General features: G+C 38.3%; 1 protein-coding gene across 1 annotated transcript in view; it reads left to right on the plus strand.

The window, feature by feature from the left end:
• LOC120139014 overlaps positions 1–21,896 on the plus strand; it is a 73,637-nt gene that overhangs the window by 19,948 nt on the left and 31,793 nt on the right. The window contains exons 17-23 of the mRNA XM_039154368.1: positions 14,604–15,023; positions 15,098–15,375; positions 15,848–15,933; positions 16,022–16,096; positions 16,226–16,484; positions 16,579–16,986; positions 17,099–17,195. Of these exons, the coding sequence (XP_039010299.1) occupies positions 14,604–15,023; positions 15,098–15,375; positions 15,848–15,933; positions 16,022–16,096; positions 16,226–16,484; positions 16,579–16,986; positions 17,099–17,195 (1,623 nt within the window). The remainder of the gene's footprint in view (positions 1–14,603; positions 15,024–15,097; positions 15,376–15,847; positions 15,934–16,021; positions 16,097–16,225; positions 16,485–16,578; positions 16,987–17,098; positions 17,196–21,896) is intronic.

Raw genomic sequence — 21,896 nt, forward strand, 5'->3', positions numbered from 1 at the left:
AGCCATAAAAAGGGGTCTAATTATCTTTGAATTAATTCTTCAGAGTTTTAAGGCTCGGTGGATTGTTGAATCTGACAGCAAACTTGCAGTGGATTGGGTTAAGAACTTTGATAACTGTCCTGCATTTTTTCGTGATTTAGTTAAAGAAATTGCAGATATGATAAGAGTTTTCCAGGGTGCTATCAGATGGGTGGACAGAACTGCTAATATTGAAGCTGATACATTAGCTAAGGCTGGTATTGGGTAGTGTATTGTTTTGTTTGTTGGGTTTTGATGTTTTTTCTTGAGTGTTAGATGTTTTATTTGGTGTGTTTCGGGTTGTTTTTGTAAGGGGATTGTCTGTTATTAACGTTATGTAATCTTTCAGTTATTTATGAAATTTGACACTCTTTTCCTCTTTCCGCTGATTAAGTAATACCGATTGGTATTCCTTTAATCATGAAGGGGGTTTTTAACGAGGCCTCCACTTCCTATAAAAAAAATTAAACATATTTATCTGGGCATATTTTGAACCTACTAAATATCTAATCCATGTTACATTTTAATGCCATGCTGCCCCTTGATGGACCATATGTTGATTTATTCCAACTTTATGAGTAGGCCTTAATTTTTAACTATTCCAAAACGTTAGGATTTTTTTTCAGTGTATCACATTGTTGTCAAGGTTAGCGCCAATGCGTTTCTAGGCCTTGTGACTTAGCTATAATACAATAGCGCTTCAAGTTCTATTGGATCTTGCACAATTGATGTGTCGAGGAGTCCTTTAATGTAAGGAGATAGGCATTAAAAGAACCTGTCTGATTGAATTTCTCTTTAATTTCTTTTTTTTTTTTGATAGAAATAGGGAAGGCCTCATTAAAACCCCCCTTCTTGACCTCCATGTTACTACAATAACACGAAGGTATTGGAAGGAAGAAAATAGTGCCTTATAATTTATTAATATCAGCAGGGTTTCAAATCGCGGTCGCGTTTTCGGTTATTTCGGATTTACCGTGATTGCGGCCGTCGCGGGTAACTCAGACGGCGGCGAAACCGCTATATCGCGGCTGAAATCGCGATTGCGGACCGTTTTTTAAAACCCTGAATATCAGAATAATACAAAGCCTTATCCTAGGTAGCTTTTGTTACAACATAAGACTTAAGAATCCCACAAAGAACATAAATAACCAGCTGAATAGCAGAACTGCCTAACTCATACCCTATTAATCATCCTATACCTTCTTTAGCTAATATATTAGCTTCACAATTAGCAGCTCTCAAAATATACCTAACAATAACATTTATACTCTCCACTAAGGCAACAATGTCTTTTACCAAAAACTGGAACATAGGAGTACATAAAGATGGATTTTTAATCCATTTCAGAGCAGTTAGGGAATCCGATTCTAGGATGACCCTTGGAAATGAAGCCAAGCTTTCTCCTCCATAAATAACAACCCTCTTTTGATAGCCAACAACTCTGCAAGAATAAGAGGACCACCCCCAATTTTCTCAGAAAACGAACCATGCTGCAGCCCTTCAGAATCCCTTATCAAGCCACCTATGCCTCCTTTATCCCAGTCCTTGGACATCACACCATCAACATTTAACTTAACCTGAGGGGGGAGGAATCCAGCAGGTGGAAGAAAGACTACCCTTCTTCCTTCTTACCCCCAAATTAGCAAGTCTAACATCACCCACAAGAGAATCAAAGTGGATCTGAACATCTTTAAATCTCGCAACAAACCATGATGCAATCTTAAAACGAACAAGGAAGAACAATAACGGACCATCTACCTTTCCTTTCCCAAAAATAATTTCATTTATGCACTTCCAAATCGACCACAACACCGCCCTAAAGATGAACTTCCAAATGGTGGAGTTCGGGACTAGATCATCCCAAACAATTATGAAATCCAACAGTGTCCGAGGAACAACAAAAGATACATACCATGATGATAAGAATCTACTCCACAAACACCTTACAACCTCACAATGTACAAAAAGATGAGAAACCGATTCCACACACTTACCGCACAACGGACAAGAGGAGTCTTCAATTCCTATTACTCGCTTTATTAATTCCTCTAACTGCCACTCTCTGGTGAGCAGCCTGCCAGACAAAGGTTTCCACCCTTGGAGGAGCAACCCCTGCCCATACAATGCTGTCCCAAATGCCTTCATATTCCTCATTACCAACCCAATCAAAATAACACTTAACACAAGATTTAGCTGAAAAAAACCCTTCCCATTCCCTGTCCAAACCCAGCAGTCTTCTTGCAAGGATGATAGAGATGAAGTATTCAACAAGGACATAAGCTACAACCATTGTTCAACCTCCCAGTCCACTAGATTCCTTCTCAATCTTATATCCCAACAGCACCCGGAAGGAGAATTTTCTCTAAACTCTACAACTTTACCATCTTTATTCATTGATAGAGAAAAAATCCTAGGGAACCTAACTTTTAAAGGAATCGAACCCAACCAAGAATCCTGTCAAAATTGCACTGACTCACCGTTCCCCATCTTCAAACATAAGTTCTTCCTCAGACAGTCCCCGAAATCATCATCAGAAAAGAAATTGTTTAAAATTCTCTTCCAAATCCAAGAAGCCCAAGAGGACAATGAGTTCGCAGTCAAGAACGAATTAAATTCAATATTATACACACAACAAACCACCTTTTTCCACCACGAGTCCTTCTCCGTAGCAAATTTCCATACCCATTTACCCAAAAGAGCTCTATTTAGAAGCATCAAATTCAAAATTCCCAATCTCCCCAACCTCTTCGGCTTGCAAACCAGTTTCCAATTCACCCAATGAATATTCCTCTTCTCAGACGAACCCCCTAAAGGAAGGCAACCATAATGGAATTCAATTCCTTCACCACACCCACTGGAATTCTAAAAAGAGAAAGAAAATTTGTGGGAAGAGAACACGGGACTAACTTTACTAAAAATGCCCTTCCAGCTAGAGATAGGAAATTAACCTTCCAACCAGTCAATTTTGAATGAAATCTTTGAACAATTGGCTCCCATAAGGCTGCAGAATTCCTCTTGGACCCCAACGGTAAAACTAAGTAATATGTTGGAAAATGACCCACTGAACAGCCGATTTCATTAGCCCAGCCTGCTAACACGTCCGGTTCGACATTAATTCCAAAGATTTTACTCTTAGATAAATTCAACTGCAAACCCATCAACAATTCAAAAATTAGCAACACCCTTCTAACATTCTTCAACTCTCGGACAAAAGCCTTACTAAAGATAATCAGGTCATCTGTAAATTGCAAATGTGACAGCATAAATAACCTCTCTTGATTTCCTAACTCGAAGCATGAAAATAGTCATTTTTCCACTGCTTTAGCCATCATCAAATGTAGTAACTCTCAAACCAAATTAAACAACATTGGAGATAACGAGCAATCCTGTCAAAGTTCTCGTAATGTTTGAAATTTTTCTGTAGGTGTCCATTAACTAAGACTGAAATTGTTGTTGTAGACATGCATTGATTGATCCAATAAGACCACTTAACCCCAAACCCCATTTTACACATTATTTTCATCAAAATAGACCAATCTACCGAATCATATGCTCTTTTAAAATCTACTTTGAACACTATCCCTTTCAAACCCTTTTTCCTCCAATAGTCGATACCCTCATTTGCAATAAACGAACAATCCATAATTTTCTCCCCGGAATAAACGCAAATTGTGAGGGGCTTATTATTTCATTAATGCAAAGACTCAACCTTCTAGCTAGTACCTTAAATAGGATTTTATATAACCCTCCAACAAGGCTAATAGGCCTAAAATCTTGTAGCCCCTCCAGATTCACTCTCTTAGGAATAAGAGAGATAAAAGAATGATTCACCTCCAAGTCCCATTCCTTCCCTTGGTGAAACTCCCTAAAAAACACCACCAAGTCTTTTTAAATTCCCCCAAAATTTCTTAAAAAACCCCAAATTCTAACCATCGGGGCCAAGTGCTTTGTTGCTGTCCGAATGAGCAATTGCATCCCATATTTCCTCTTCCGAAAATGTATTTTCAAGTACCCTGTTTTGATCTATTGAGAGTCTTAAAATCTCAAAATCCAAATCTTCAACAATCAAGGTATCCTTTTGATTAAACACCCCTTTAAAGAAATCCTCCACTGAGTTCTTGATTAAAATAGAATCTGAAATAACATCACTGTTTACTTTTAGAGTATTAATCCTGTTCATCCTTCCTCTAGCTCCTGCACTTTGGTGGAAAAATCTTGTATTCATATCTCCTTCCATTCTGATGCCAAATTGATTCTTCTTTCTTATACAACTCCCATAATTCTTTCTTCGCTTCCACTAAATGCTTCATAGACACCGATGAACTACCTTGTTGCAAATCCAATTCCATCATCTGTATATCTTTCTCAAGGCTAGTTATTCTTGCAGGAATGTCAAGATAACTTTTTCTAGACCATCTTTTGATTGCTCCCTCAACTCCCTTCAACATGTTAGAAATGGCATTGTTGTTTCCCTGATTTCGAAGATTTTGAAATTCCTCATTCATCATCTCACAAAAGTCAACCTCCTCCAATACATAATTAAACATCCTGAATGGTTTAGGTCCCCAGTTAATTTCAAAATTTTCCAGCTGAATCATATTATGGCCCGAAACAGACCTAGACTGTAAGATTTGAGTAATCTTGGGAAACAATGATGGGAACCTTTGATCAACCAGAAAGCAATCCAATCTGACATACGTAGGGTATTCCCTGTTATTGCACCATGTAAAACGACCTCCCGACAACGGTAAATCCACCAATTTTGATTTATACACAAACTTACTGAATATACCAAGTGTAACTGGATTTACAACACCCCCTAATTTTTCCTCCTGTGATAGCACTGCATTAAAATCCCCTCCTACACACACCGGACCATTAACAGTCTCCATAAAAGTCAAAAGATCTGTAAAGTACTGCTCTTTTTCTGACTCAACACTTGGATCATACACATTTATAAAACAACAAGCCTTTGAGATACCTTCAAAAGTACCCATTATTGCCATGAATCTCTGCTGTATAATTTATTGCTGCACAACAAACTCTTTCTCATTCCATAATGTTATTATTCCTCCAGCAGAACCTTCAGCCGGTGAAACTAACGAACCAGTCAACAATTTTCCACCCATTTTCCTAAGTAAAGAACGACTTACAACTTCCAATTTCGGTTCTTGTACAAATAAAATTAAAGGTTTATTCTCATCAACAAACTTGCTAACAGCTCTAGCTTTTACCCTCCTACCAAACCCCTAACATTCCAAGACATTATTTTCCAATTAATCATCTCTGTCAATAAAAACCCTTTTAGACATTACCCCTTAACTTCCCCCATTCATCTCTCTTTCCTTAAGCGAGGCAGCTGCCCTTTCATGAATGCTTTTTTCCCTTATGAATGTAACTCCCAGCAGTTTGCTCACATTCCAGCACTCTAATTCCTCTACCCCTCCCTCGACCTCATCTTAACATACAAAGTCTAAACTTGTACCAGCACAACTCTTAGCTCCCCCCCTCCTTGATCTCGAATAAACTCGGTTGCATAATCCTCTTTTTGATTTACTACCAGAAACACTCTTGCCCGAATTTCTGGTTTGGGCAGTGAGAACTGCCCCTGACTGAACAGCAGGCCGAAATTGCTCAACAAAAATATCAGTTGCTGGAACATGACAAGCTGCGGTTAATCTCAAACCCTCTGTATCCAGCCCACTCTTTCCCATAAATTCCAAGTCTCTTTGAAGCCCATTAGCCCGATCAACCTTATCAAGCTCTAAAAAATCACCTCCCATACTTTTCGCAACTTCTTTACCTTCAATCACTTTTCCTGACACTTTCAGCTGGGTGGAGACAGCTGCTGCAGCTATCACTTCGTCACATAAGTCAACAGAGACTCTTTTTTTTGAACCTTTGTTCAAACTCAAACACTCCTCGAGATCTGAGTCTTTGCTTAGATGTGAACCTTGAACCCATGCCTCCACCCTATTTTGGGATTCTAAAACTTCCTGTAATCCCGATTGCTAGACCTGCCTTGTTTTAACATTTTCTTGGCTCCATTCCGAGGAATTCTCTTCCATGGATCTTGTTCGGACACATCATCTTCCACCATATCTGTTAACTCTGGAAAAAATTCCACAACATTCAACCTTCATTTTTATCATGAACTTCCTCCCATACGTATTAATTATGATATGTTATGGAATATCAAATGGACTGTGGACCCATAGAAGCATCTTTACAACTCTATAATCCACTTTTTGAGCAGTTTCTTCCTTAATCTTCACTAACTTACCCCATCTGGATGCCAAATTGGTAAAGAAAGGAACTGACTAACAGTTTAAAGGGACTCCTATCATGGAGATCGCACAATAAGCTAAGGGAATAATCCCATCATCCGAAACAGGTTCCAGCCTTTCAAACCAGAAGGACAGAGCTTCCCACCTATCTTCCATCGCGTTACTCATCTCCTCCTCCGATTGGAAAACTACCATGCAAGCGTTCTTAGCAAAACCTCACCTTATCACCTTAGCTTTGAAACCCTTATTCCAAATGGCCTTCTGCACAAACTCCACTTCGAAAAGTGCCTTGCAAATACCAGTCAGGGATGATTTCAGCCATGCCCTTTCCTCCACCGGAATAAAAACTTCCAAAGGCTTTCTAACCTTCTTCGAAATTCTTTGGTTCGCTTTAGCACCCTCTTGATCTTTGTTCACACCTACCGTTTCTTTGTACGTCCTGCCATCAAGAAAACTATTCAACAGTTCTGTCTTCCCTACCACTTCCACTGAAGATGGTTGCCTTCTACCCTTCACCCCTCCTTCTTCAACACTATTTGCACTCTCCCCTCTAGCACCTAACTGACTCCTCGACCCTAATACCTTGTCATATTTCGCTACTGTCACTGCTATTCTCGTCCCATCCACCATAACATTGTTCATCTTATCCATTGCATTATACAGATCCTCTTTACTTGCAAAATGAACAAATGCAAAAGTACTCACCTTGTACTTCGGTCTCTTGTTAATAAAAGGAATGAACACCTTAATTACTGTGCCATGATAACTAAAACATTTCCTTATTGCACTTCGATGCACTCTTCTACTGAGTTTATCAACGAAGGCTGACCATGAACCTCCTCCTTGGACATCGCTGTATTTGCCTGCAGAAAATTTACATTTCGAAACCTCACTCTCTCTCACTAACTCTCGCTCCCATTCTCTCTCCTAGCTATTAATCCTCTTTAATTTCTTTTATTCTAAACATTTTTCATTAGTAATAACTTTACTATTAAGAATGGGGATCTATCAAATTCTGTACTTGTCAATATTGAGTATTCAGCAATAACATAGGACCATAAGGAAATCAACATAGTGGCTGACAAAAAATTGCATTTTTGTAGATAAATTTTAGAACACTTTAGAGATTATTCTCATAACTGTTTATCTTAGGCTTATTATAGACAATCAAATACACAGAGACGTATCAATTTTCAATTCAATCAATTGAACGACCATAATTAAAAAGGTGATGAAATTTAAACTTGAGAGAATGAGTGCGAGAGGTAGAGAGAGTTTTCGAAAAAGTCCAATGTCTCTGATGAGGAATGGACTATGTTCATTGATAATCTTAGTAAGAGAGTAACGAGAGGTGGATTAAGGGATCTTTTTAGTCCTTATGGTCAGATTATGAGAATTTTTATCCCACGTTTTTTAGAGAAACCAAATTACAAGTCTTCAACCTTTGCATTTGTCCAATTTACTGATGAAGAAAGTAGAAAGAAGGCAATTCAATATACTCATGGTAAGTGGATTGATGGGAAAAGGATTTCAGTAGGGATTGCTAAATATCAAAAGACTATGAGGAAGGAAGCTGCTGAAGGGAAGAGGTTGATGGGAAACAAGTCAGGTAAACAGGAAAAAACACAAACCGAGAAGAAATTTCTATCGGTGAGAAGTTTGAAGGATGAAAGATCTTATAAGGATGTTGTGAATAATGGCCTTAATGCGAGAAGAGAACAAGTTTCAGGGGAATAACTGAAGGGTGCAAAACAGAATGCAAATGGTGTTAGGAACGTATAGGAGATGCACATTCCGGGGAACCGTTCAGAGTGGGTTAAGTGATCATTAACAGGGATAATGAAACATTCCTATGAACAAGATTCGATAAAGGAAGCTTTGAAAATCGAGGGAGTGGGAGTTGAGATATCGAAATGGGGTTATGCATGGAATGCTTGCATCATTACATTCAATACGATAGAGGAGCTTATATACGTATGGAAGAATAAGAAAGAAGAATTATGCTTATGTTTCGATTGGTTGGCTCCAGTTCTGAATGATGGAGTTCCATTGGCCCTTTGCCAAGTAGAGATGTTCGGAGTGCCTCTATTGTGCTGGAATGAGGCATTCATGGAAAAACTTATCGGGAAATGGGGAAAATTCATTTGTTTTAATGAAGATTCAAAGAGCAGATTGGATTTATCAGTGGCAAAAGTACTACTATGACTGGAAAGTCCATTCGATGTCCCTGATATGGTCACTATTGGTTCTTATGGAAGATCGTTCAAAGTGAAGTTATCCCTGGGTTCTGTTTTGAAAAAACCAGAAGAATTGGTGGGGAAGACAGAGGAGAAATTTTCAAAAATTTTGCACAGTGATTATGTCATGTCTGTGCAGGGAGATAGACAACGACCTACTCTGGCAAAAGCTACTAATCAGGAGTTATCAGAGGAAGCCAGGCATAAAGTCTTATCTTGGCTGAAAAATAAACAGAATAGTGGAGTGAATTGAGTCAGTAGGGGACAAGTCCCATCGAGTAAGTCAACTGAAGAAATTGCTAATTGTGGGCTGTCAGTTTTTATGGAAAATATGAGTAACCAGAAAAGAAATCACGTGGGGTTGGGATTAAGGGAAACTTTTGAATCAGAGGATAAAGCCCAATCAGATGAAATTGGGGTTGATTTTTCACCAGTAAGGAAAATTATCCCTACTGGGCCTGCATTTATTCTTAAGTGGGTTGGGGAGAAGAATGGTACTGGTAGATTTATGTGCCAGCCCAATACCATTTCAGTTAATCATAGAGAAGTTGCAGAGGAGGGTGCAGTTACGTTGGAGAAAGAAAAGATAGGAGGAGAGAAAGAAATGTCAAACACTGAACCGGATGTTGATATGGATAAAGAGCAGCATGTTGGCTTGAGAAGTCGACAGGAGAATGAAGCAACTAATACACTGAATTTTAATGATTTTGAGAGAGACAAACTCTCTGTCCAACAGAGGGCTGGTTCAAAGAAGAATAAAAGGATGATAAACAGATTGGCCTGACTGAGGATAGCTCTTCCAGATCGTGTGTAAGGCAGGAAAATGTAGTGAATCAAGATGGAATCAGTTCAGAGTTAAGTATGGAAGGTCAGTTCAAAAGAAAGGAGATTTTGTCCTCTTCCAAAATTCCTGTTCAATGTCTTCATCGGACAAAAAGCTTAAATAATCAGATGAGACTAAAAATTGCTCCTCGACGTTCAGGTAGTGTGTGCTCGGAGAGGGAAGTGTCAATCAGTTTTTTTGATAGAGTTTATAGAAGGGAGTATAGAAATATGGTCAGAGATTCTTTGGAAAAAGACAGATCATCCTCAAAGTCTTCACACTCTTCTGTTAGAGCTTTGAATGAAGCTATTGCTACTAGAAAAGTTTGCAACATGTTGGGGATTAATTTCAAAGGGGGACAACATTTGCTAGAAGAGGAAATTTTGAAGATGGAAAGGAAGGGGTCTAGGAAAGAAAGGGAGTAATTTAGTCTTCCTTTTCAGGGGTTTTAAGTTTTAATATTCCAATGTCAAATCTTAAAATTATTTCATGGAACATAAGGGGTTTAGGGAGAAAGGAAAAAGTCAGAGCAGTAGCCCGTCTTGTAAATAGGGATAAATCGATTGTCTTATTTCTATAGGAGACAAAATTGAATCAATGTTTTAATGGGTTAAGAAGGAGATTAGGGGGTAAGATGCTTCAAGGAAAAAGTTTTTATCCGGCTGATGGGTCAGCAGGAGGCCTGATGTGTTTATGGAATGAAACTTTTTTTCAAGTTACAAGGGAAGAAAAGAACAGTAGATTTGTGGCAATCTCAGGAATGTTCAAGTTGTATAAGTTTGAGTGTGTATTAATTAATGTGTATGGCCCGTCAGTGGAGGAAGAAAAGGATGAGTTCTTTAGGGAGCTGTCGAATTTTGTTACAAATTTAAATCTACCAATATGCATAGGGGGTGATTTGAATGCCTATCTTAATCCATTTGAGAAATATGGAGTTGCACAGAATTGGCATGCTCTAGATCTGCTCAGATCCTTTGTTCAACAAACAAACCTCATTGATCTCCCTTTATCAGGAGGTATGTACACTTAGTGCAACAATAGAGAGTTGCCTACGTGGGTAACACTGGATAGGTTTCTGGTTAGTAGCAATTTTTTATAGGGGTTCCCTAAATTGGTACAACGAATTCTACCCAAATCACTCTCTGATCATAACCCTATAGTGCTGGAAGAAGATGGGCAGAACTGGGGTCCCAAACCTTTCAGATTTTTCAACTATCTATTAAAGGAAGAAGGTTTTGATGATTTGGTTGAAAACTCCTTGGCTGATTTGCAGAAGAAGGGAGGTAGGGGAATTTTTAATTTATTAAAAGGTACTAAAATGAAAATAAGGAGCTGGTCCAGCAGTAAATATATGGGGATCTCAGAGACTATTTCAGAAATTGATTCCAAAATAAATGAGTTGGAATTGAAATCACAAGGTGCGGCCTTTTCTCCTCAAGATAGAGACCAGTTAGTGTTGCTCAGAAGTGAATTATGGAGACTGCACAGAATAGAGGAGAGCATTTGGTGCCAGAAATCTAGAGTGAGGTGGATCAAAGAGAGAGACAAGAATACGAGGTATTTTCATTTAAGTGCCTTGAACAGAAACAGATTTAATGCCATTAATGTTTTGAAGGTGGATGGTGTAGAATTGACAGATGCAGTTCAGATTAAGGCTCATGTCTTGGATTATTTCAAAAAAGCTTATAACACGATTAATACGCTGGAAGTGGGAGAATTTGAATTTATTTTTGCAAAGATATCTGTTGTGCAAAGGGATCGTCTTGAGGAGGTTTTTACAGAACAGGAAGTTTGGGAAGCAATTTCTTCATCAGCTAGTGATAAAGCCCCTGGACCAGATGGTTTTACTATGGGATTTTTCAACCTATGTTAAAGGAGCAGATTATGAAGTTTGTCTTTGATTTCTACAGTGGAAGAAAATGGGACCATGGGGTTAATCATGCATTCATTTCCTTAATCCCTAAGAAACTGAATCCAGAAAGCTTAGAAGATTACAGGCCAATTAGCCTTGTTGGCAGTTTATACAAAATCATTTCGAAAGTTCTATCCAAAAGATTGGTTTCTTGTATAACAGATTTGGTTAGTCCTTATCAATTCGCATTTATTTCGGGTAGGCAACTCCTTGACTGTGCATTCTTAGCTAATGAAGGTATAGATTATTGGAGGAAGCAAGGTAGGAAGGGGGTAGTCTTCAAAATTGATTTTCGAAGAGCCTATGATACGGTTGAATGGCCGATTCTTCTTAAAGTAATGAAAGCTATGGGGTTTGGGGAGAAATGGGTTTCTTGGATTGAATATTGTCTATCTTCTGCCTCAATTTCGGTTCTAGTAAATGGTTCTCCTACTGAGGAGTTCCCAATAACAAAAGGGTTAAGACAAGGCTGCAGTCTTTCCCCTCTGCTGTTTAATCTAATTGGTGAACTCCTACATCTAATGGTGATTAAAGCTTCTGATTTGGGACTTTTCCAGGGGTTTGATATTGGTAGATCAGCTAATCCTTTCCTTTTGACTCACCTACAGTTCGCCGATGACTTGATTCTGTTTAGTCATGACTCTCTTACTAGCATTCAGAACATCAAAAGAGTGCTAAGGATTTTCAGTTTAATGACAGGGTTACATTTAAACCTATCTAAGAGTAAATTGCTTTGTATAAATGTTGAAGATGCTACCTTAAATGAATGGGCGAATGATATCGGATGCTCAGTGGGCTGTTTTCCTATGGATTATCTTGGCTTACCTATAGGTGCAAAGAAAAACTCTGAAGTACTTTGGGAGCCGATTTTACAGAATTTTAACAAGAAGTTAGCTGGTTGGAAGGCTTCTTCACTGTCAATGGCGGGCAGATTAGTGCTTATAAAATCGGTATTATCATCGTTACCGATTTTTTTCTTATCCATTTTCAAAATGCCGCTCAAAGTAAGGCAAAAAGTTAATACTTTGATGTCTAACTTTCTGTGGGGGGAAAGCTCAAGTAAAAATCGAATGCACTGGGTTAGTTGGCAGGCAGTTTGTAAACCTTTGGAAGACGGTGGCTTGGGAATTTTGAATTTGAATATCATAAATAGGGCTTTGTTGGGTAAATGGGTGTGGAAATTTGCAAATGAGAAAGATTCACTTTGGAAAAGGATGATATGCAGCAAACACAATGCTAGTACTTTATCTCTGTCAATTAGCAACGTTGTTTCGACTCAAGATTCCTGGATTTGGAAAGGAATTGTCAATAATTATATGAAGGATGATGATATTAGAGGATGTTTGAGGTCGAATACTAAGACTCAATTGGGAAGTGGCAAATCGATTTCATTTTGGAATGATGTTTGGGTCAATAACCTACCCTTGAAGATTCAATTTCCAAAGATATTTGCATTATCAAACAATAAAAGGGGTAAGGTGGTTGATTTTGGTTGCTTTGATGTAAATGGATGGGTGTGGAATGTTCAAACAAGAAAAAGCTTATGTGATTGGGAATTGGATCAATGGATTGAACTAATGGCAGCATTAAATTGTTTTAATTTATCTGACTCAATGGAGGATTTTCTTTCTTGGTCTGGAAAGGGGGATGGTCTGTTCTCGGTGAAATCCTGCAGGATGGCTCTATCAAATAGTCAAGGAGGTGGTTTTTCTTGGAAAAGATGGGTTTGGTCAGGTTTCGCTCCCCCTAGAGTAGAAACATTCCTTTCGCAAATCATACACAAGAAATTGGCAGTCAGAATTGAGCTGAAGAAAAGGGGGATTCCTATGGAAGACGCACTATGTCCACTATGTAAAAATAATGAAGAAACAGTCCAACATCTTTTTTTCTCATGCTCAGTTGCAGGGGATATTTGGAACAGAATGTTGAAGATTTGGGACATCTATACAGCTTTGCCTAATGATCCTCAAGTTTTGCTAAGTTCATGGTCTGATCTAAACAGAAAATCGAACATTTGGAAATTCATTCCGGGAGTAGTTCTTTGGTCTATTTGGAAAGCAAGAAATTCAGTAGTGTTTGAAAATTCTAGCCTTGATATAACCTCTCTCTTTTTCCTAATAAGATTTAGGTTGGCTAGATGGTTTCTAGCAAAGTTTTCTAATATCCAAATTCAAGTTGATTTTTTGGTAGGGGACCCCTCTCTAGCAGACAAGTTTGGTTACCAGAATACTCATAGGAGTTCGAAACAAAGTTGGCAGCCTCCCCCTATAGATTTTTACAAATTTAATGTTGATGGGGCTGTCAAGTCTAATGGGATGAAGGGAGGAATTGGAGGTATTTTGAGAGATTGTAATAGCATTACCCTATCGACCTTCTCTGTTAGTATTGGTCCAGGCCCTCCTCCGTTGGCTGAACTAAAAGCTATTAAGAAAGGCCTAGACATTTTCCTATCATCAGATTGGGCGGCAAAGGGAAGATTGATCCTAGAAAGTGACTGTAAATCTGCTGTAGACTGGATTCTGCTGCCTAATTCTGTTCCTAGTTTCTTCAGTTCACTTGTTGAGGATATTGTGTCCTTAGTTCATGAGAGGGCGATTATTATTCGATGGATTCCTAGGGGATGTAATTGGGAAGAAGATAAATTAGCTAAGGATGGGATTGGTTGATTGTAAGGGTATTTTTATAGGGTATTTTAAGATTATAGTTTTATTCTGATGCCCTAATTGTATTGGTATAATTTATTGTAATAGTTTCTCTATTCAATAAACTAAGGCACTCTTTTCCTCCTTCCGATAGTTACTCTTTCCAAGAGCTAACTAAGAGGGAAGTTTTTAATGAGGCCTATTATTCCTATAAAAAAAAAATACACAGAGACATGTAGAAAGAATGTATTTTGTCAGCATTCTAGATCTTTTGATCTATATATCCATATAACTAGCTTTCAGAGCAAATTCAGGTCTGTGACTTACTGAAATTGCCTTATTAATTAGGGAAATGAACCTGAATAAACTTGACTTCAAAACCTAAAACTGATTTGCATGTATTCTATATTTTTGGTTTTCCTCGGATTTACTTTTTATGTAGATGACAACCTCAGTAGTGAAGACATTTTATTTTCTAATTTTTTTTATCTACTGCCATTTTTTATTTTCCAAGTATAGTGAAGATCATGATTTGGGTGCTTTGGAACAGAGGAGGAGAAAAAAGAAATGGGGACGGGGTTGGGGGGGGGGTCGCGTATAGGAATAATTTGCTTGTTTTTCCTATCTGATTCTTTGAAATCTTTTCACTCTTATGAGCTTTATGTGGCTGGTGATAACATGCAGGTAACTTCTTATTTTCTTTTAGACCTGAAATGTCAAATGACTTGATGCAATCTGGTACTTCACTTTCAGTCGAGTGGTCAGATGAGATAAAAGGTGGAAAGGCAATTCGTCTTTCTGGAATTTTTGATAAATTAAGCTATGAAGTGCGAAAGGCTTTATCTGTTGGATCAGTGAAATGTTCCTTTAGCACGACCTATTGTACAGTCAAATCTGCAGCTGCACATGTTTCTGACTTGCACTTTTTAATTCAAAGCATTGGAAGAGAAGTCCCTATCATCAAACCTGATAAATCTAAAGATGGGCTTGAAAATAGAAATACACCAATTTCCCTACAAGAGCAGAAAGAAATTTTTATTCTTCCCACTGTGCGGGTTTCTAATCTTCTGCACTCAGAAATACACGTGCTTTTGAATGAGACAAGTACGACCTGCGAGTTTTCTAAACAATAAAGTTTTTCTGTTATTTTACTTTTTCTAACTTCCATCTTGTTGTAGATTCATGTACCTCTACTGGATATGACAACATTGGGAAGGAGGCAACTCTACCTTGCAGATCAACTGTTGATTTTTACGCTAATCCTGCTATAATGTACTTTTTTGTTTCATTAACTGCTTTTAGTTCAACATCTAAACCAGTAAACAGTAGCGAATGGGTCCAAAAATTACTGAAGCATAAGAATGGTGTTCGTTGCTTGGACATTGACCTGGATTTCTGTGGTGGAAAATACTTCGCATCCTTAAGACTATCCCGTGGATACAAGGGCATATTAGAGGTTGTTTGCAAATTTTATATCTTCTAAATTTTTCTTGATAATTTTTCTAAGTTGCATATATCATGAGTTTTCCTTTTCTTTTCAATCATATCTAGTTTGTTTGCTATAGAAGTTCTGTCAAGTGGTGCTATCTCACATTTGTTAACAAGGTTTCTTATGGTTTTATGTTAAAGTCGGGCCCTCCATTTTTTCCAATTGATTTTATGCTAGATGCTTTACAGAAGCTCTGGTTTTGTTATGTTGTTCTTCCAACCTAACCCTTTGTGAGATTGACAACCCTTGGGGGTTGTGCAAATGCATGCCATGTGCTAAACTTGAGGAGTTGTGTTTTAGTGGTGTTATCCCGCATCTATATGATTTGATTTCCTGTGTGCTTAAAATTGAGCCCTTCCACCAAATACGGATTGTTTTAGGTTGGGTGCTTAACAAGTTCAGATGCATATTTGTTAGCTGAATTGTATATCTGTTACAGGCTACTGTCTATACAAAGTATACCCTGAAGAATGATACCGATTTCTCTCTATTCTTCTTTCCTTCTGGTCAGAAGCCTTCATTTAGGTAGTTTCTATCTCTAAAATTTGTTAGCGACTTCTTCAAGCATTGGTTTATGCTTTCTCTTATACTTCACGACCATAAACATCTGCAGAAATGAAATGGGGAGAATTCCTCCCGAATTTGGTTTATTTTTGCCTCCAAAGTCAACGGGGTCATGGTTTCTGCGGTAAGAAAAATTCTTTTTGGAGCTGTTGTGTTAGCATACAAAGTTCATTGTCTACCTTTATGATCCAAGCATCTTTGATATTGCAGTTTCTAAATTGGTTGTAAATTTTTTGTGCTCCCCTGTTGTCAGATCCTTTAAAACACATCTCAAGTTATTCGAAAATCCTGCTTCTGAAGCACAATTTGATTTGGATGCTCTATCAGGCCCTACAGAAGTGAGCCTCGAGATAGAGGAAATATCTGGAGTGAAATATATTGCAAAGTTTGGGGTATCTATAGGGCCTTCCTTGAATAGGGTTGTACCTTCACAAATAATAACAATTGCTCCAAGGCATGTTGTGCTGAATGAGTCGGATGAAAATATCACTGTTCGGCAGTGTAATTTGGAGGTTTGTATCCACCAATATAGGATGCAGTTTTCTTTTATGTGTTTCAAGTTTTGATTTTCTTTGTTCTTCTCCTTTATGGTGTGTGGATGTGAAGGTTGACATAGCTGGCATGATTTCGATCAACAGTGGACAGAGTGCGGCACTGTTGCTGCAGAATGAAATTGGCAAGAGGACAGAATACAGCTTATTTGAGAATTTCATCAAAAAACATAGAAATGATTTTGATAGTTCTTTAATATATATTCAGTTTCAATTGAATGAGTCTCAGTTGGACTGGTCAGGGCCATTGTGCATCACTTCATTAGGACGTTTCTTCCTAAAATTTAGAAAGTATTCAAGCCAGTTTACAGTAGAGGACAGAAAGATTGCAGAATTCGCAGAAGTTCTTGTAGTTGAAGAAGGTTCCACAATTGTAATGCGCTTCCATAAACCACCTAAAAGCAAGCTACCATATCGGATTGAGAATTATCTGCATGGTGTATCCCTCACTTACTATCAAAAGGTCGTGATCTAATTCCATGTTACTTATTTTCTGTCTAATTAAATAATTCTCAATTCAGGCATTTCCATATGTATTAATTTGTTACTAATATTTGCTGTTGCAAATTTCCCAGAACTCATCAGAGCCGGAGTTTCTTGGATCTGATTGCTCTGTTGATTATACCTGGGATGATGTTACACTTCCTCATAAACTTGTTGTTATACTAAATGGTAATTACTTGCCTCTCAATATTCCAAACTTGCATGTATTTTGATAGTAACTTATGATGTAATCAACATAACTGACATTTGAACTTTGAAGAATGAAACATTCAAGCTCCCTCGTGGAACATGTTTGGATCTATCATTTGTTCTGTTTCCTCTTACACGTTTGAGTTTTAAAATTTCCTTGAATGTTCAGTATTCAAATGGGTGCACATATCAATTTCTATTTTCTTATGTTCTTCCTTTCTTTATCTGTGTGATATTCCAGGCAGTATATTTTATTTACTTCTATTTTTTCTTTGGTTTCTCATCAATATGGTTGCAAACCTGTATTCCACATGATTTAGCCAGCTAAAAGTTAGAGTTGAAGTAACTCAGAATCACTGGAGAATTGCCACTTGAATGAGACATTAAATATGACGGTTTCTTTGTTAATCTGATTATTCTGACTTGTGACAATGACAATGACAATGTATTGTATTTTTTACATACTAAATACTATGTGTCATGAAGTTTCCTGGAACGCAGAAGTATCTTTCAGCGAGCTCAACAATTTCTTGAAATTGAGAAACTTCGTCTCTACCAATGTGTGCATTAAAATTGTTACTGATTTATAGGCTAAATCTTAGGTATTAGAAGACTAACTAAAATAGAATACTATATCTTAGGTATTAGAAGACTAATTAAAATAGAATACTATGTTACCTAGTATAGGGACTCTACACTTTGTATATAAACCTATACAATTGTAGTAAATAAAAAACGAAAATTTATTCTCTCATTCTCTGAATATTACATGCTATCGTATGCCTTAGAATTATTTTAGTTTTTTTGTTTGTCTGGCACAAACAGTCTGGACTGTTTGGGAATTGGTTGTTAAACACGGAGTTATGGTCGTTCTTCAAAGGGTAGGTTTTGGAGGCTCATCTTTCAACATTGGCAGCTCAGGTAGCTACACCGTGCGTCGAGTGGTCATCACCCAACGTCCAGTCTTCTGAATCCAAGTGTGTGAGTTCCATGCGCCTCCATATTCGTCGATTCTCCATTGTAGGAAGCTGCCAAGATTAGGAGTTTAGTTTATCCTAGAAGTCTAATTTTATTTATTTTTGATTAGCCTTTATTTTTTTTTGATAGAAGTAAGAGGTCTCATTAAAACCCTCCTTCGTAGTTGACTTTTTCGAATAGGAAAAGGTCGACCAGCGGAAGGAGGAAAAGAGTACCTCAATTTATTAATAACAGAAGCATACATTATAAGCCTTTACAAAACAACAAATACTTAGCCAATCCCTGCCTTAGCTAACCTGTCGGCTTCCCAATTACAACACCTAGGAATAAACTGCACTACCAAACCCCTGAACATTACATAAGACTTAATTTCCTTGATTAAATTACTAAAAAACACCGGAGAGAGACTAGGTAAGTGGACCCACTCCACTGCATTCTTGCAGTCAGTTTCCAGAATTAATCTGCCCTTTGAAGCCCAAACAGAGGAGTAGAAAATGTCGACAGCCTTTCTAATTGCTTTCAACTCTGCTAGAGGGGGTGGCCCTGGCCCTGTGCTTTCTGAAAACGTCGCTAAAACGAAACCGTTATGGTTTATGAGGATACCCCCAATGCTGCCCGCATCCCATCCTTTTTGACTGCACCATCGACGTTAAATTTAAAGAAATCAGCTGGTGGAGGGAGCCATTTCTGGATAGACCTATTAGTAGCGTGAAGACCCTTGAAACTATCTACTAAAGTAGGATCAAATATTATCAAGTCCACCGGAATCTGCACTTGATGGAACTTTGATAGAAACCATTTAACTAGCCTGAACTTTACGATGAAGAAGAGTGAAAGTATGTCCATAACCATTTTATCGAAAACAATAGAATTTCTATAATTCCATATCGACCAAAGAACCACTGCTGGAACTAATTTCCAGATCAGTGAATTAGCCACCAAAACAGGCCAGGAACTGAGAAAGGTAGAAATATCCCCAGGCAAAACTGTGCTAACGTTTCACAAACTGAAAAACTTATACCAAATCTCATGAGCCACTGGGCAGACAAAAAACAGATGTTGAATCGTTTCTGCACATAATAAACACATCGGACAAAGCTCCCCATCTGATAACGGGACCCCCCTGTTCTTCAGCTGGGACTTAACTGCCATTTTTTGATGAGTAATTTGCCATAGAAAGGATTCTATTCTAGGAGGGACCAAACCTGTCCATACACAATTTTTTCAAAGACGATTACCCACCTGGCCTTTACCAATCGTCCTTCTTCATGAGCCGGCAGTAAACAAACCATCGCCCTTCCCTGTCCATGATAAAAAATCATCCACTTCCTCTAACAACTGAAAGTTGTTCAATTTGATCATTAGTTCCAGCCATTGTTCCAACTCCCAATCACATAAATTCCTTCTTGTACGAATATCCCACGTCCATCCGTTCGAATCATAACTTCCGAAATCACTTACCCATCCCGATTTATTCGTTGACAACACAAAAATTCTCGGAAACTGAATTTTCAGCGGTGAAGAATCAACCCAAACATCATTCCAAAAAGAAATTGATTTGCCATTCCCCACATGGATTCTAGAATGAGATCTTAGCCTCTCACCAATCTCATCATTCTTCAAAAAGCTATTAACAATTCCTTTCCAAATCCAAGAGTCTTGTGTTGAATACGCACTACTAACCGACATCGACATACTATCGATGTTATGTTTACAACAAATCAAATTCTTCCACAAAGTATCTTTTTCATTAGCGAATTTCCAAATCCATTTCCCTAGCAGAGCTCGATTAGTTAGATTTAAATCTAATACCCCCAAGCCTCCTTCATCTCTAGGACTACACACTGTTTGCCAATTCACCCAATGAATGCGCTTCTTCTCTAAACCGTCCCCCCATAAAAAACCAGCCATCAACGAATTCAGTTTCTGACTGACTTTATTCGGTAGTTTGAAAATTGATAGGAAAAATCGGCAAAGAAGTCGGGACTAGGGATGGCAATGGGTCGGGTCGGGTTTTTGGGCCACCCGACCCGACCCGAGAAGAAAGGGTTTTTCACCCGTGACCCGACCCGACCCGACGAAAATAAGGTTTCACCCGACCCGACCCGACCCGAATATATGACTTAGAAACCCGACCCGACCTGACCCGAAATAATAATAAAAAAAATTTTATTCAATGAAAATAGTGACTTAATTGAAAAAAATTATATATGGAGGGACATTATTGTAATTATCCCTAAATATATAGGATAAAATTATATATATTTTTCGGGTCGGGTCGGGTCGGATTTTTTTCACCCTAAACCCGACCCGACCCGAACAGTACATTTAAAAAAAACCCGACCCGACCCGACCCGAACCCAAAATGTTTTTAAAAAAATCCGACCCGATCGGGTCGGGTCGGGTCGGAACCCGTCGGATTCGGGTTGAGTTGCCATCCCTAGTCAGGACTGATTTTAAAAGGACCAATCTACCAGCCATTGATAATGCCGAAGCTTTCCACCCTGCTAATTTACTATTAAACCTCTGTAGAATTGGTTCCCACAAAACCTCTGAATTCTTCTTAGCTCTTAACGGCAAACCTAAATAAACCGTCGGGAACGAACCAGCAGAGCAACCAATGGAGTTGGCCCAATCTAAGAGTGTAGGTTCTTCAATATTGATCCCATATAAATGGCTTTTCGATAGGTTTAGGTCCAGGCCGGCCATCAAGCTGAAAATTCTCAAAATTCGCTTAACATTTCTGATTTGCGCAATGGAAGCACTGCAGAAAATTATCAAATCATCTGCAAACTGAAGATGCGACAACTGACAAGAATAAGCTGACCCTCCAACTGTAAAACCATTAAAAAGTCCCATATTTACCGCCTTAATCAACATTAGATTGAGTAGTTCCCCAACCAGGTTGAACAATATTGGAGAAAGGCTGCAGCCTTGTCTTAAACCTTTAGACATCGGAATCTCCTTTGTTGGGGTACCATTCAACAGAACTGAAACCGAAGCAGTAGATAGACAATATGAGATCCACGAACACCATCTATCCCCAAATCCCATTTCCTTCATTATTCGAAGAAGAATCGGCCATTCAATCGTGTCTTAAGCTTTGCGGAAATCTGCTTTAAAAACAACACCTTTCAGCCCTTTTCTCTAATAATCTATAGCTTCATTGGCGATAAAAGCCCAATCTAACAACTGTCGTCCCGGAATAAAGGCGAACTGAGACGAGCTAACAATATCTCCAACACACGCAATGAGTCTTTTGGATAACACTTTAGACAGAATTTTATACAAAATTCCAACGAGACTAATCGGTCTATAATCTTCCAAACACATTGGATTAGATTTCTTCGGAATTAAAGTAATGAAAGAATGATTGATACCGTGCTCCCATTTCTTCTTCTGATAAAAATCAGCAAAGAATTTCATCATCGAATCCTTCAGAATAGGCCAGCACCTCTTTATAAATCCTATTGTTAACCCATCCGGACCCGGTGCCTTATTACTGTCTGAACACGATACCGCTTCCCAAACTTCTTGTTCTGAAAACTGCACCTCTAGACACTCCTTTTGATCATTAGATAATTTGGAAAACCCGAGAAATAAATCTTCCACCTCCAGTGTATCAACACTGTTGAAAGCCTTTGTAAAGCAGTCTGTTACATGCTCTTTTATTTGATCAGGATTCGAAATCTCCTGTCCTTC

The sequence above is a fragment of the Hibiscus syriacus genome, unplaced genomic scaffold, assembly GCF_006381635.1.
Source record: "Hibiscus syriacus cultivar Baekdansim isolate YM2019G1 unplaced genomic scaffold, ASM638163v2 tig00110718_pilon, whole genome shotgun sequence".
Lineage (NCBI taxonomy): Eukaryota > Viridiplantae > Streptophyta > Magnoliopsida > Malvales > Malvaceae > Hibiscus > Hibiscus syriacus.